The sequence below is a fragment of the Electrona antarctica genome, assembly GCF_951216825.1.
Source record: "Electrona antarctica genome assembly, chromosome: 3".
Lineage (NCBI taxonomy): Eukaryota > Metazoa > Chordata > Actinopteri > Myctophiformes > Myctophidae > Electrona > Electrona antarctica.
This window is the reverse complement of record NC_136808.1, coordinates 47031864-47048270: the sequence shown is the minus strand read 5'-3', so window position 1 is coordinate 47048270 and position 16407 is coordinate 47031864. Positions and strand designations below refer to the sequence as shown.

At 42.0% G+C, this 16407-nt stretch overlaps 2 protein-coding genes across 2 annotated transcripts; both read left to right on the top strand.

The window, feature by feature from the left end:
- The first annotated feature begins 1903 nt into the window (after positions 1–1903).
- Positions 1904–11495, top strand: obi1 (ORC ubiquitin ligase 1). The gene is made up of 6 exons (XM_079496830.1): positions 1904–2170; positions 2364–2499; positions 4100–4191; positions 4736–4987; positions 7030–7118; positions 9380–11495. Exons 1-6 carry the CDS (start codon positions 2099–2101, stop codon positions 10800–10802), a joined length of 2064 nt encoding a protein of 687 aa, XP_079352956.1. The 5' UTR covers positions 1904–2098; the 3' UTR covers positions 10803–11495.
- A 1910-nt stretch (positions 11496–13405) lies between these two features.
- pou4f1 (POU class 4 homeobox 1) lies at positions 13406–14940 on the top strand (the record flags this gene model as incomplete). The annotated part of the gene is made up of 2 exons (XM_079496831.1): positions 13406–13528; positions 13921–14940. The coding sequence occupies 2 exons, from the start codon at positions 13406–13408 to the stop codon at positions 14938–14940; spliced, it is 1143 nt and encodes a 380-aa protein (XP_079352957.1).
- Positions 14941–16407: the final 1467 nt, after the last annotated feature.

Sequence of the window (16407 nt, the reverse complement as noted above, 5' to 3'; positions counted from 1 at the left end):
GTCGCCACTGGCACCAGTTAAGGAGGTTCAGCTTCGCTTCACATACTTGTAGGTGGAAATGGTCAAATTGGTCTCCTATATCCTATTAGCATTTTTGGGCATTTTGAGGCATTATCAAATTATTTTCTCCTAAAGCACATTACAAGCTAGTATTGTACAATATAATAGTGTAAAATACTTTTTAATAGCACTCAAATGGTAATAAAGCAAGCCAAGTTAAATCAAGTAAACTCACAAATTTAAATATCAAATTAATGAAGTTAATGAAGAACACGAGAATGTCAAAGTGACCTACACAATCTATACATTTTGTCATTCAAAAACATTTTCATATTTGATCAGAATATGCTACCATATTTCACTGTATGAATGGAACTATATGATTGGAAAATATGTGGTCTATCTGGCTTTCAACGTGGGATCCAGTAGTGGGGTCCAGTAGTTTTATTTCACTACTTCATACTTTCACAACTCAATTCACTTGAAATAACGTGACTATTCTAACTGTGCGTCGATTTCACCACCACTACTTGTGTAGCCTACATTCATAGCCTAATGTAACACTGTCTCATCTGGGTGTCTAGGACAGATTCATCATGGGTCCATTGACTATAATGACAGTCAATGTGGAGTTCTGACATGAAAGGTTTGAAAACCTCTGGTCTACAAAAGCTATAGTCTGATTTAGGCAATTTACTCAAGTCACACAACATTTATAGCCTATATTCCAGGGATAGCTTTTTGGATATTATAGTATATTATATTATAATATTATATTATTATAATATTTAATATGTGATGTGAAAGTGAAACACAAACGATTGCCAGAGTCTGTTTTTTTGTTTTGTTTTTTTAGGTAATGAAAGTCAGGATTCACTGTCAGTAAATTTAAACTTCTCATTATTATTCACAACCTATCTATTAGTGGTACAGTACTAGAATGAGAAACAGATTGAGATAGGCTTGCCTCGATATTAGCACTTTAACACAATTTGGTCAGTCTGAGAGGCAGTAATATAAATGTAGTTAGTTGGGGTTTAATTCATCTAGTGCAGATTGTGCAGTGCTTCTCAAGGTGGAGTCTGGTGGGGACCCCCTTGGGTCTTTGTCAGTTTGCAGAATTACAGTACATTTCAAGCACAATTCAATACATAGTCTGTTAACTGTGAGTGGACGACCCAATATAAGCATTACACTTGTTTACAAGAGGGTCCACCTTGTTCAATTCATCAAAACATTTAGAGACGTACAAATAGACACTTCTATATAGCCAAAGAACAGAACAGGAATTCATCATAAAGGAGGTAAAAAGGGAAAAGAAACGTATACAGTGAGGGGGAAAGGGGGTATATGGGGGAGGGGGATTCCAGCAGGGGGTCCGGACCGTCCAGTCCCCAGCTAGGCCCAAATAATTGATAGTAGAAGCCAAATTAACCCTTATTGGTCTGAGAGTTCGACCAACTTTCGTTAATTTTTTCCCCTCTATCACACGGAACTATGTTTTTTGTGTCCATATCACTATACGGCTTATACGCCCAAATAATAGTTCCATGTGATGGAGGGGTCAAAGTTGAACGAAAGTCATGCTAATATTTTAGAAATAGGTCAACAATACAAATTACGTTAGTTTTTTGGATTAATTTACTTTTACTGCGTGGCCCCAGTGCCCCCCACAAAATGACCGGAACTACTTAATATTCACCAAAACCAGGGCAGAACTCGGGACTCGGGCAATCAATTAATACAGTTGCAACCACTATATTAATGGCAAGTATTTCATACAACTTAAGTTCCAAAAATCTGAACTACCCCTTTAATGGCTAATGCAAACGAAACGGGGGTCTTAATAAGAAACCAAGGGCGGAGCTAAGGGAGGGATCTAAGGCTCTAGGGGAGGGGACCGCGAGCCAACCAGGAAACGCTATCTACAGCACACACAGCGGCGATGGCACTGTTTGAGCTTCCTGGCTTTCCGTACTTGTGGAGGGCGATTGGCGCCGGGTAGAATAAACAAACAGTGGGAACTTTGTGAAGTGAAGCTTTCTCAGAATTCTCCCTGCACCGTACAGTACACTCTACTGTCTCCTCCATCAACAACATGGCGCACAGTTTCCAATCGTCCACACTTTCTCTAACTTTGCCCATATCGTGTCAGATATGCCTCGGAAAGGTAATCGCCTTTGACATTGTAGTTTGTTTGTAAACCTGACGCGATGCCAAGCGGCTAACTTTAGCTAAACTAACAGTACGTTATAGCAAACGTTGATTGGTCGTGCATTGTGTTTTTGAGTCCCAACATCGGCTGAATTCATTTGCATGTTTCCATCTGACATGATTTTGCAAAACGTTACTGTACTGAACAGGTTCGTCAGCCCGTCATCTGTGCCAACTACCACGTGTTCTGTTCAACTTGCATGGAGATGTGGTTGAAGAATGCCAGCCAGTGCCCAACCTGCAGAGTTCTGATCACTACAGAGAATCCTTGCAGAGAAATCATTGGTGAGTTGCTTGCTTGCTTAAACACAGACTGTACGAAAATAAGAGCGTAAACTTAATGGCAAACAAGAGGGGGTGGGGGGCGGACGGACGGACACTGGGACGACATGATGGCGACGACGATCATCACCGTCATTCATCAGCAGTCACACAGACAGATTGATTGAAATATGTATTAACAGTTTGCAGAATTACAGTACTACATTTCAAGCACAAACTCAATACAAAGACTTAACTGAGTGGACGACCCAATTAAGCATTACACTTTTGATGAATTGAACAAGGTGGACCCTCTTGTAAACAAGTGTAATGCTTAATTGGATCGTCCACTCACAGTCACAGTCTTTGTATTGAGTTTGTGCTTGAAATGTACTGTAATTCTGCAAACTGTTAATAAATATTTCAATCAATCAAAACTTGTTTACAAGAGGGTCCACCTTGTTCAATTCATCAACACATTTAGAGACGTACAAATAGACACTTTTATATAGTCAAAGAACAGAACAGGAATTCATCATAAAGGAGGTAAAAAGGGAAAAGAAACATACAGTGAGGGGGGGAAATGGGTAAAAGTGGTCTCCTCAAGCTAAAAATACTTGTAATCTCTGCGTCATATTATAACAACACTGTCGCATCCTGTCTCGAGGCGCCTTGGGGTGGTTGCGGTGTTCAAATTTCATTGCCCGTTGATCCCCACAGCTATGAAAAGTGTTCTTCTGGCTTGAAATACATACTGCTATGAAATACATAGGCCTACCTCTTACTTTGTAAACCAGTGTCGCTGTGTTACCGATATTGCTAGAAATATTCTAAATAACTAGTTATTTGCTTGCCTGTCAATCTGGCAATTTAAACAAACTGAATACAGCAATGACCTCCACAGTGACACCAACTTTTACTTTTAATTAAGTGGTGGTTATGTAGATGGACTCTGAGGAAGATGCAGTACCATCATGGACACTTCAGTCTTATCTTTATAGTTAGCTTCAATTACCTGAGTTGCTCCAGTGTCTTCTCTACATTCTGCTGTGTTCCAACTTGTCCTTGTCCTGCTCCTGTGACGCACCAGGCTTGCATACGTTGAGGCACGGCAGACTCCCTTCTTTATTTTTGGTGGTTATGTCGCTTTGATTACCGCAATCAGACTATACAACACATAAGAACGTTCTCCCCCAATGCTTATATTCCTGTGTCTGAGGTCCGCAAGGCTGCCATTTCGAACCCGGGCTCCCCCAGAGTCAGTCTTGAAGTGTCCTTGAGCAAGACACTGAACCCCTAATTGCTCCCGATGTGCTGGTTGGTGCCTTGCATGGTTTCTTCCGCCATCAGTGTATGAATGTGTGTGTGTGAATGGGTGAATGAAATGCACAATCTATGTAAATCACCTTGGATAAAGGTGCTATATAAATGCACCATTTTATTTTATGTTGTGATTATGTCCATATGTGTTTTTCTGTCTGTTGTTTATTTTTACATTATGCTGCTGTAACGTATCAATTTCCTTGCGGGGATAATGAAGTTAATCTTATTGTCATCAACCTATAATATGGAACATTTTTACTTAATTTGATCTGTGTGTTCTACTTCCATTCTACTTTTTCAGGAGGCACTACTGATAGTGAGCATAGTAAGAGCCATTCTGTAAGGAAACATCTCAGAAAAACCAGAGGAGAGCTCCTTCTTAGCGAGTATGAGGTATGGTTTTCTTCATAACCTTACGAAGCTACAATGAGTTATTCAGTGTCCCTGTATGAGGAAGCAGAATTGATCCAAACATTATATTTTTAAACATCATGGGTGTTGGTAATGTGGGTGTAACATTCGACATTCAAACCAAGACCAAACATCTACAGCTATAAGCCAAGAGGGATTCTCCATTGGTCAGGGGAGGGAGATATTAGGATTTTGGGCTTCAGGCGGAGCCGATCTGCTACATTTACCCCCCATGGGACTCTGGGAGACTGATCCAGGTCACACCACCAATGTAACACTTGATTTGAGCCAAGGTGTCCTGCATGGGAAACCAAACATCTACCGCTAAAGCCCAAAGGGAATCCCCCCTTTGGCCAGGGGAGATTTGGGGCTTCAGGCCGAGCTACTCTGATACATGGCATAAGTTGTCACAATATAAATGTCAGCCTAGACTTTTGTGGTTCTGATATTAGGCCTCTAAATGAGGCCAGCTATATGTTCCTTTAATGCATTTAATTTATTCTTTCACCTCATTTCGGTCCAACAGGATGAAATCGATGGTCTCATCAGAGAAAATGATGAGCTGAAAACAAAGAATCAAAGTCTGGAGTCACAACTGACGACTGTGCTGGATCCTTGCAGTATTGGTATGGCTGTGCTGGATCCTTGCAGTATTGGTATGGCTGAAACCGAGGGCCAAGGTATTGACACCAACATCCTGGAGGAATGGGCAAACAAGCTGCAAACTGCAACAGATCTTTACAGTAAAGTAAAGCAAGACATGGAAAAGCTTAAGGAGGTATGCAACCTTCAATATAAAAAGTTACTGATGACCTTTTGCATGAACTACCTACTTCTGAAGGCAACTTTCTTTTCATACTTAACATGAATCGAAACATTCTATTTTGAGTTGGACATGTGCTCGCACTGGAAAAGTATCGCCGGACAACATAATGCATTGAAATGCACTGGCTTAAGTTGGATGGTGATGATTTTCCAAGTGGCACGCCCCCTAGGATGCATGGCTTTTGGTTAGAGTTGTCCCGATACGGATAATGGTATCGGTACTCGGGCCTCAAGTACTCCGAACCGGGCCCGATACTCTGACCCGAGTAGTACCAAAATATTCAATTGACACTAGGCTGAACGAATGCAATGGGAGCAAGTCTTACCCAACTGCAGTAAATTGCCTCAAACACCGAAAAATAAATGACATTGAACCTCTTGAGCCCCATTGCCCCTGCTGTCGAGGGCAGCGGCTGTCCACCTCTGAACAGCGCTCAGCGGGTCAATGGAGACCCAATTGGTCTCCGGTTCCAACTCCGATGTTGCGGATTTTCCCCCTGGACCCCCCTGGGGTTTAAGAGGTTAATGACAACTGACAAGTGTAGATCGGAGATCCATCTGCATCTATGTTTATTTTCGGTGGGCGACACTATCAGATGAATAAATGAGCGTTTTGATTAGCTTAGTTAGTTATCCTTTCTACTCTTAGCAGGAGCACAAAGGTATTTACATCAGACCACCCGGTCCAAAAAAAAGTACCCCATGAAGTGTAGATTTGTGTGTCTGTGTCTATATTCAGCAGGCAACATTATCAGATTAATAAATGAGCATTAATTAACCTACGTTGTGACGTTCTCTCGTCGTCGCAGCCGCAGGTCATTAAAAGTAATTTCCATCAGACGAGTACCAACAAGAGGTTAAAAGCCAAAGTTTAATTTGCCGTAAAGAAAGCTTTGAAGTGGTGTTTTTCTTTGCGACAGTACCCCCCCCCCCCCCCCCCCCCCCCCCCCCCTAATGAAAGAAAGACAGCCATACATGGTCAACATTTTTAAAACGAATAAAGGTAGACAATACTAGAATGTGTCTGAATAGAACAAAACGTATTGCTAATCTGGTCAGAGTTTGAACAGATGAAGAGCCTTGGCTCGAACCGGTTCAGTTCTTTTTGGTTCTTAGTCCATGAGCCAGAGCTCCAAAATTGGAATGTTAATTCTGAATTGAGTGGGCAAGACCATACCTAATATTAGATTGTTATCACCATGAAACTTCCCCAATTGAGTACACAAATTTTACATTTTTAAATGTAAAAGAGGCATATATGAGAATATGCAAAATAATTGAAAATATGAAAAAGCTACTACTGTGGAAGGGTTATGTATTAATTTACATGATAACTTACTATTGATCCTATAAACAATTTAATATAGGTCTAGTTTTTCCCCACTAATTTTGGAGCTCAGGCTCATGGACTAAGAACCAAAAAGAACTGAACTGGTTCCCATTGGGAACCAACCGGTGGAAAGGGGATCTAAGTGATGTGCGTATATTACTGGTTTCTGTATGAAACCAGAGCACCCAGAGGAAGCCCATGTGATCATGCTTGCCAACTCCACACGTAAAAGTATCTGCGCCACTTATGCCCCTTTTCTACCAAAAACATGGTTCTTGAACTTATTCCATTCTAGATTCTTGGAACCTTGGTTTCACGGAACATGGCGGCCACTTATTTGGTTCCAGTTCCGAACCAACTTTTAGGGTTCTGAACCAATTCATTTACAGTGGAAAACCTGAACTGGTTCAATATTGGGTGGGGGAAAAAAGTTCGGAACAGGTTCAACCCCGGTGGAAGAGAAGCATATAGTCTCTGATGGGATAGATTAGAAACCAAAGATAATGAATGAAATCTCATTATTATATCATAAACTAATTTAAGCTTTTGTCTATGAAGATATTATGTGCAAAATCTTTCATGCAAGTTAGGCTGGATAAGAATCCAAAACAAGTTGAGGCCTGTCTCAGTTTGCTGTGTATTAAATCTTTATTTCATACCCCCAGGCTAACAAGACATTGCGGTCTCAGAATGTCGACCTTGTACAAGAGAATATGCGTCTGAAATCAGAAGTGGCAAGCAGATCTCCTTCAAAGTATGTATCTGTATTTATCTTTATAGTAGGCTAAATTGTGTTTAACTCAGTCATATTTGACAGTGAATTTTTTTTAAACAATCTGTTGGAGGTTATAATTTAGTTTCACTGTCTAAAATCATAATATTTATTTACAGTAACAGAGAAAAGCCAAACTGGCACAGATAGGAAATAAAACGATGTTTCACTTAATGTCAATCTTGTATTGTGTGTTCTCTTGGTGATGGGTTAAAAGTTAAAACAGCTGTATTGTAAGATGTTGTAGGGAATTGGTGCAAAAGCGCGTTACATAAATACACATTGTGTATGAATACACATTTTTGTTGTTTTTGAGGCACAACAATATCTCATGCCTGCATGTGAGAATGTCCACAATCAAGGTTAACCACTTAAAGCCTATACATCTTTGACTGGTGTCCCCCAGGATCTATACTTGGCCCGCTCATTTTTGAGGGGCGCTAGCCCCTCCTATGTCCAGCTTTGAGGGTGCATATAAACACAAACATTAAATGCCATTGATAATGAATGGCCAGTTTTGAGTGTTTGTCCCAACACAAACATTAAATGCCATTGATAATTAATGGCCAGTTTTGAGTGATTGTGTAAACACAAACATTGAAGACGAAGTTGAGGACGCAAAGTGTGATTTTTCACAGTCTACACCGCATCTCTTCACAGAAAATAACGCCTGTACAAGCTCTCAACATGTTACAGTTGTGTGTGAGCTCTATCTATTTTCGCAGAATCAGAATGTTCGCCTATTATTATTATGTTTGCCTAGAATAGGTACTTTAGTAGATAATATTCAGGGGCCAGTGCCTGTTTGTGTTCATACAGTATAGACAAATTCAGAAACGGTTCTCATGGTCGCAGCTTACGTATTTCCTGTAGGCGGACTCGACGTAGCTGCGGGGTTTAAACCCTCACCAGGCGCATCTCTTCGACTACAGTGAACGGTAGAGTGACTGATGTTAGTCTGCCTCAAACGTTACTTTTACCTTCTTTTTACTAACACTAACATTACAAAGATGCCCAGAACATCGAGATGAACCTGTGTAGTTTATGGCTGCTCCAACAGTAGTGGCAACATTTAAAAAAAAAAAAAACGAAATGTCAAAATGTCAGAGCCATTGAGTAATACTTTATACCTTATACTTTAAATGCTTAGTATGAGGTATAAAGTACAGCAGCATTGTGTTCATAAAACAGAAAGATTGGGTATTGGGTAAGACTGACGTTATGCATCTTTCAGGACCTTTCACTGCTTCGTCTCAACCATTACTCAATGGCTCTGGTCTGTCACCACGGTGGATATTTTGACATTCCGTTTTGGTTTTTTTGGGAATATTGCCACTACTGTTGGAGCAGCCATAAACTACACAGGTTCATCTCGATGTTCTGGGCATCTTTGTAATGTTAGTGTTAGTAAAAAGCAGGTAAAAGAGTAACGTTTGAGGCAGACTAACATCAGTCACTCTACCGTTCACTGTAGTAGAAGAGATGCGCCTGGTGAGTGTTTAAACCCCACAGCTACGTGGAGTCCGCCTACAGGAAATACGTAAGCTGCGACCATGAGACCCGTTTTTAAATTCGTCTATAGGCAAGAAATTGATACTGTAGATTGAGCATGTGGACCTCTGGTTGTCCACTGATTATCTAACATGCCCGAAACATTGTATGGGGTGGTCACCAGCAGTTAAGACTGATTTTGGATCACCCTATAATCTGAATCTGTGTCAAAGTCAAGAATAAGTCTTGGGCAAATATTTTAGATGAATTTACTTCAGAAGAATTGGGATCTAATGAGGTTATTTAAACTGATTCTGACAGTGGCAGCTAAAGATGTCAAGAATCGGGATGGATAAATCATCACTAGCCAGTAAAGGTGATGACATAATTATTGTGCCTTAGGTCAGATTCCTTCAATCATTGCTGAAATAATTTGAGGAAATGTAAATCAGAAATATTTAGAGGGTCATTAAATTAAGCAGAAGACAAATATTGGTTGTGTGATTGAGGAAACTAAAATTAAATGTCCCAAACCATCGTTTTATGTTGGAGATGTATTTGACAACATTCAAATGACATGGAATAATATGTTTTCAATAAGTATACAACAGTTAGTTTTAACTGAATATCGGTTTTCACTTGGACCCAAAGCGGTGTAAAGCACATTTTTAAATTCAGTCATTATTATTTTTTCTGTAATTATGTATGTGAACATCATGTAGAGTTTAATATGTTGAATTATCTGTCCATAGGTTTGGTCGTTATACAGTGGCAGCACTTGAGGCAAAGATCCAGCAATATGAACGTGATGTGGACCACCTGAAGAGGGCCCTGGAGCGCAGTGACCAGTACATCGAAGATCTGGAATCTCGGGTCAGTGAGCCTGAGAAGAGACTCCCAGACCTGCAGGACTCACCCGGAGACAGCAAGACGGGGCAACGAGCTCTCACAGAGCAACAGAAACTCGAGATGATGAGGAAAAGCTTGAGTGACAACGAGAGGGAGTTGGTCTGTAGCAACACCATAGAAGCAGAATGTCACATTCTAACTGGCAGCAATTGCAGTTTTCCAGCCACAGTGACCTCCGCAGGAGTTTCTAATCGGCGAGGGTTTGGCGAGAGGCTGGCCGGGCTAGATGATGACATGGATAGCACATCGTCACACTTCTTGCCCTCCACTCCATCCTCGGCTTTCCGCTCATTGACTCTGAAAAGCCCAGGCATTCGCAGTGAGAAAAAGGTGTCCTTTAAGGCATCGTACTTGAGGAGGCTTAGTTTTGAGGAACTCGTCGGGTCTGGGAACAGTAGCATCAACGCCCCCACCACCACCACCACCACCAGAGAGAACCAGTTCTCCACCGGCTGCAAAGGTCCTGAAGATGATGATAAAGATTCATCCTTCAGTGCTGAAGTTGAACCCTCGGCTGCCTTCTGGGGGGCTTGGCAGAGCGCCACATCCACTGAACAGTCCTCTCCTGGTCCAAGTAAAGAACCGCCCCTGATGAATAAAGGGGCCACATCCAAGAATCTCAAAGAGTCTGATCGTTTTGAGAACTCCAGTGAAGCCTCCATGGATGCCGCTTATCTTGACAAAATCTCCGAGTTGGATTCCATGATGCTGGAGGGAGAGAGCTCCAGCAGTCGTGGCTCACAACCATCCCTTGCCTCCTCGCCTTCTTCCACCGCCTTCGACACCACTCTCATTCCAGAACCAAAATCTAGCCCCGTCATGTTGACATGTGGCGAAGGTGGCACTATGGTGGAAGACCATTTTGATGTGTTCAGTGACGAGCAAAGCCAGTGTTTTTTCAATGTCACGGATGGAACCGGGATTGCCCCCGAGGCTCAAGCAGTGTCTATGGAAAAACAAGCTGCAAGGCCGGTGTCATCATGTGGGGAGGGTGGCGCCCATGCGCTCGCCTCCCAGTCTGATGAACTGTCTTATGATGTGCCGGTTGATCCCTTGTCTGAGAATAAGGCCAGTCCCTCCGGCCATCTCTCCCCTGCCGGCCAACACCAGGAACCCCTTGCAAGTCCTTTGTCCTCTGGCTGCGCCGGCACACCTGGGAACACAATGAGAGAGAGACATACAGTGAATACCAGTCAGCCAACCAAGCGGAAGTCTCACAGTCCTTTTAATTTCAACAGTCCAACAAAACTATCAAAACGCATGTGAACAAATTGAACCCATTGGTCAGTGAGTGTATTATACACTGTTAAATCAATGTGTTCTCATCACTTGATGCCCCATTAGTGTTCTATACATGGGCACCGTTAAATGATCATGCACTGCGAAACCCTGAGTTTCAATTTAAACCCATACCATGATCCAAGGGGATTGAACTCTGATCTTTTAACGGATGCCAGATGTCATTGTTTATTGTAGTAATGTTGTGTAACACAAAAGGTGGCTGATTAGGTGCTAGGTTCTGTCTGCTTCCTTGGTGGATATACCAAGTTCAGTGGCAGCTAAAGGATTTTTGGGGGCCAGTCTTGTAGATCTAAACGTGTAAGAAGCATCTAGTGGCATGTTCTGTGGAATTCCTTTGTATCCTTGGACATTATTTTTCTAGCGCCATGATAAAGTTTGGACTTGTACTTTTCTAATAACAATTTCTACTGAGCAGTAGTTATTGGAAATTTAGCTTGCTTCTACAAGTTTCCTTTTTATGTCGATCTTAGAAACTATGCAGTACAAACATGTAGTATCACCCATTTTCTTGATGAAATGGTACTAAAAAAAAGAGAAAAAAAAGATCTTGGAATTTAATCGCCATGAATACTAAATGAATGTTCTATGGAACTGGAATGGAGCATTTCAATGTCATATTAGTTGGATTGTCTGGAAATAAAACAATACTCAAAATGATGTCAGAACTGGTTTAATCAAATGCCTTACATTTGGTGGTGCTTTTTATGAAGTTACAAATTGTATTAAAGATGTGTACAGTGCTCTGAGCACATAGCCCTCAACCCCTTAACCCTAGTGTTATATGCATTATTTGTAATACCATAGATGTAATAATAGATTTTCTCTTCTCTCTCTATTTTCATTTTCAAATGTATGTGGGCGTTGTCGGTTTTCCCCTTTTATTTTATTTTTTTCAATGCAAGGATATGTTGGCTCTTAAGCCATTATATAATTTTGGTGTTTTGCATTCCCTAACATTTTTGGGTGCAATCGACGTGCTAGTTGCTATACCACTATCACAAAGAACACAAGCCATGGTGTACAGGAGGAAAACACATTACCGAGACCTCACATGCGCAGCAACTCCAATGTAGCAGACAGCTCCCTTATTTATTATGCAAATTTAACGATATCATGTATATTTCACATACCTCTAATCACGGCATGAAATTTTAATTGGATAACCGTTGCGGTTTGAATAAATGAAGTGTTAATTCATTGGGATTAATTAATTTAGATAAAGACTGTGTACAAGGTTACACTGGTGTATTAAATCAATTTGTTTAGTGCTCATCTGGAGATGATGGGCTTTAATTATAAGGCGGGGGTCTCATTACTAGACTTTGGGTTCAGATTCAGAACATGCATGACGGTGGGCCAAGCCAAGATCATTTTGGAAATGTTGGCTTGGCTAGCCTAAAAGAATTTGAGCAAATTGACCAGGTGCACATTGTGACCTGACCATCAGCCAGGGTTTTCCATCCCCTTAGCGTATATATGCTTGATGTGTCTCTCTCTCTCTCTCTCTCTCTCTCTCTCTCTCTCTCTCTCTCTCTCTCTCTCTCTCTCTCTCTCTCTCTCTCTCTCTCTCTCTCTCTCTCTCTCTCTCTCTCTCTCTCTCTCTCTCTCTCTCTCTCTCTCTCTCTCAATGGCGTTTACAAAACAAACATTGAACTAAAGCCCCTCAAAAATATTACCACCTTGAAGTGAACTTGTTCAAAATGTAAAAAAATATATAAAATAACCTATATGTAAAAGCTCACCATGCACATGCATTGCATATAAGTATAAGCCTACACCTACACCGTAACCTGTATATCGGTTATTATGGCGTGAAAATAGGCGCACGGCTAAGCATGGTTTGCATGTGGTGGGTTTGCAAATTAACATGAGCTTGAGAGTTCGGAACTTACTTGAGACAGATATAACCATAACAGCTGAACCATAACATATTTTTTATATATATATTTAATTGGGTTGCTAAACTATTGAACTATAGAAAACTGGTTCGGGTATTGTTGAGACCGCATTACACTGCTTTAAAGTTAATCATTTAAGGCATCCATCCAGGACAGGCCTAAAATATAAACCTGTGCTATACTGTGTATTTAGCGCTTAAAACACAGGCGTCTGGTCTCGAGTTATAACTGTCTGCCCGGCCTTTGAGAGCTCTCTCTCTCTCTCCCTCTCCCTCTCCCTCTCTCTCTCTCTCTCCCTCTCTCTCTCTCTCTCACTCTCTCTCTCTCTCTCAACCTGACAGCCTGCTCACTGTTCTGGCAGTGTGTGTGTGTCTCGCGAGAGCAGCCGAGCGCGGCTTGACGAGATGTGAGGCGCTCAGGTGTAAGAGCCTCTCTCATCCCCAGCAGTGGGAAATAGTAGACAGATAAGTGCGTCTGAGACTGCAGGCATCTCTGTGTGATCTCCGGGCTCAAGGCTCTCGCACTCGGCACTGCTCAGCGAACGATATTGCATCATTACTGGACAGGCAAAGGATCAGCGTGTATCTATGACATTTTCCCAGCTCCTGTAGCCGTTTTTACCCCCTTATTCCTTATTCCTGTGCACTTTAATTGGAGAAGCTCGCCAAGATGATGTCCATGAACAGCAAACAGCCGCACTTCGCCATGCATCCGGCTCAGATCGAGCACAAATACACATCCCTGCATTCCAGCTCGGAAGCCATAAGGAGAGCTTGTCTACAAACTCCACAGGTAAATGATCCCAGAAAACTTCCCTGTCCTCCTTTGTGCCCATGCATGCATGCTGCATGAACCGCCGAATGCGACGAGTGCGTAATAACAAGGGGCGCTCCGAGGCACATTCTGCCAAGACGCGCGCTTTAATGTATTTTTCATGTATTCCACGGAAATCACCCGAATCGCCTGTGATCTTTTTGAAAGCATGCTCAAGCAAAAGCCCGGTTTTACTATTTAATTTTTATGACTTGGGGCTTTCAAGACATATATAGGCTACTCTGTGTTATATCTGTTATCAAAGGTCCCGACTGACAGATCTTTTTCATGATTTCCCCCGTTTTTCTTTCTTTTTTTTCCTTGCCTTTTCCCATCTTTTCATCTCCTCTCCCTTCATTTGGTCACTGCAGCTGCAGAGTAACATATTCGCCAGCCTTGATGAGACCCTCCTGGCCCGCGCCGAGGCTCTGGCGGCCGTGGACATCGCCGTGTCTCACGCTCACCCCAAGACGCATCCCTTCAAGCCCGACGCGACATACCACACGATGAACACAGTGCCATGCTCTTCGAACTCTACCGTGCCACTGGCCCACCATCACCACCACCACCATCACCACCACCACCAGAACCAGGAAGCGGACCTCATGGACCATATCATTTCGCCGTCGTTGTCTTTGATGCCCAGCGCGCACGACGGGTCCGGGGGTGGCGGAGGTGGCGGAGGTGGTGGAGGTGGCGGAGGTGGAGGGCTGGGTGGAGGGCTGGGTGGAGGGCTCATCTCTGCCCACCCGCACTCTCACATGCACGGCTTGGGCCATCTCTCTCACCAGGTTGCTATGAACATGAATTCGCCCCTCACGCACCACGGTCTTTTACCTAGCCACTGCGGTGGTGGGGGTCAGGGGGTTTTAGGACTAACTAATAACGGACTCCCTTGTTCTATGACTGACTCGGACACAGACCCAAGGGAGTTGGAAGCGTTCGCAGAGCGCTTCAAGCAGCGGAGGATCAAGTTGGGGGTGACCCAGGCGGACGTAGGTGGTGCTCTGGCTAATCTTAAAATCCCCGGCGTGGGATCACTAAGCCAAAGTACAATTTGTCGATTCGAGTCGTTAACTCTCTCCCACAACAACATGATTGCGCTCAAACCCATCCTCCAGGCATGGCTGGAGGAGGCTGAAGGGGCCCAGAGGGACAAAATGAACAAACCTGACATTTTCAACGGAGGAGAAAAGAAACGCAAGAGGACCTCGATAGCGGCGCCAGAAAAGAGGTCTTTGGAGGCTTACTTCGCCGTACAGCCTCGACCATCATCCGAGAAAATAGCGGCTATAGCTGAAAAGTTGGACCTCAAAAAGAACGTCGTGCGAGTATGGTTTTGTAACCAAAGACAGAAGCAAAAGCGGTTGAAATTCTCCGCTACGCACTGACTGATGGGCTATTAAATGGGTTGTTTGACTGAAATTGGGGACCAAGGAACATTATGACACCATTTTCAGTCTTTTGTCTCCAACGGTTTTAAACGTTGGTGCACATTGGGCGTTAGATACCCATTTTACAGGCTTCATATATCTTCTTTATTTTCACGTTATCGGTGAATGTGAAGTATGCAAATAACAGATTACACAAATTTCGCTCAGTTGTTTCGAGGGAAAAGTATTCCGACGTCAACATTGCCTTTTAAAACATGTGAAAAGAGGTAATTTGCTTGATTCTAGCGAGTTATTTTCTTCTAGGCCTATTATTTGAAGTATATAGCCATTTACGAATTACCTCATTGATTGTTGAACTGTGTTTTGGTTGGCTTTTCTTGTTGTTGTTGTTATAGAATTATTTATGAATCTATTAATTTATTCATGTTATTATTATTTGGAGGCTGCTGTAAACTCAAACTAAGTTGCAAACTTAAAGGCTACAAATAAAAAAAATAGGCCTGCATGAAATCACAATTCATAGGCTCTAGAGGATTCAGCCTCTGAATGTGGAAATATAGACACCTAAAATATATTTATTTTGAATTTGCACACGAAATTTAAGACATATTTTAGGTTGCTAAGATTGGTTATGTCGAAATGGTTTGTATATACAAATATCACGGTGACACTTCTTAGACGTTCCTGAATTTTTGAATTTAAATAAGGCCTATTTTCTATTGACACCATTGGATTCACAACAAAACAAGTTTCGAATAAATAAAAGGCATGAAAAGACCCATGACTACAATGCGGATAAATTATGATCACAGTGGGAAAAATAATAATAATAATAAAAACATTTTATGTATATTAGTTTGCAGTGCAAACATTCTATGCATTGGGATCAAGAGTCACTACAGGACACCTGTCACCCCGACACGTCTTATTTTGTGGATGGTGTAAGTCACTGTTAAATGCCTGTTTTCACAATAACATCACGTTGTTTGTCGTGTTAATTGTTACGAAAAGAGTTGTGTAAGTAATATTTTACTTTGTGCACAAGTATGTTTACAAACTGCGGCCACATGTGCACCATGAACTGCCCCACTGTGTCCTTCCCTCCCTCACAACCCTACCACCTACCCTACCCTACCCTACCCTATACCTACCCTACCACCCTCCTCTGTTGTCCTTTTACTTTCATTGGTATTCATTCTGTAAGCCAAATTCAACAGGGAGGTGTGTTCCAGCAATCTTCTAATAAATGAACAAAAGAAAGAATGCACTCTTGGTCTTGACTGGGCCAAACGACCGCACGGTCATTTAAGTATTGGCCTAATATGTTCATTTAAAAATGTAATGCCAACTGCAATGATTGGATACAATATGATTTTTTTTTATTATGAATAATATTTGGATATTGCCCCTTTAATTCATGGCTAATGTTTGGAAATAACATAATTTGCATGTTCTTCAGACAGA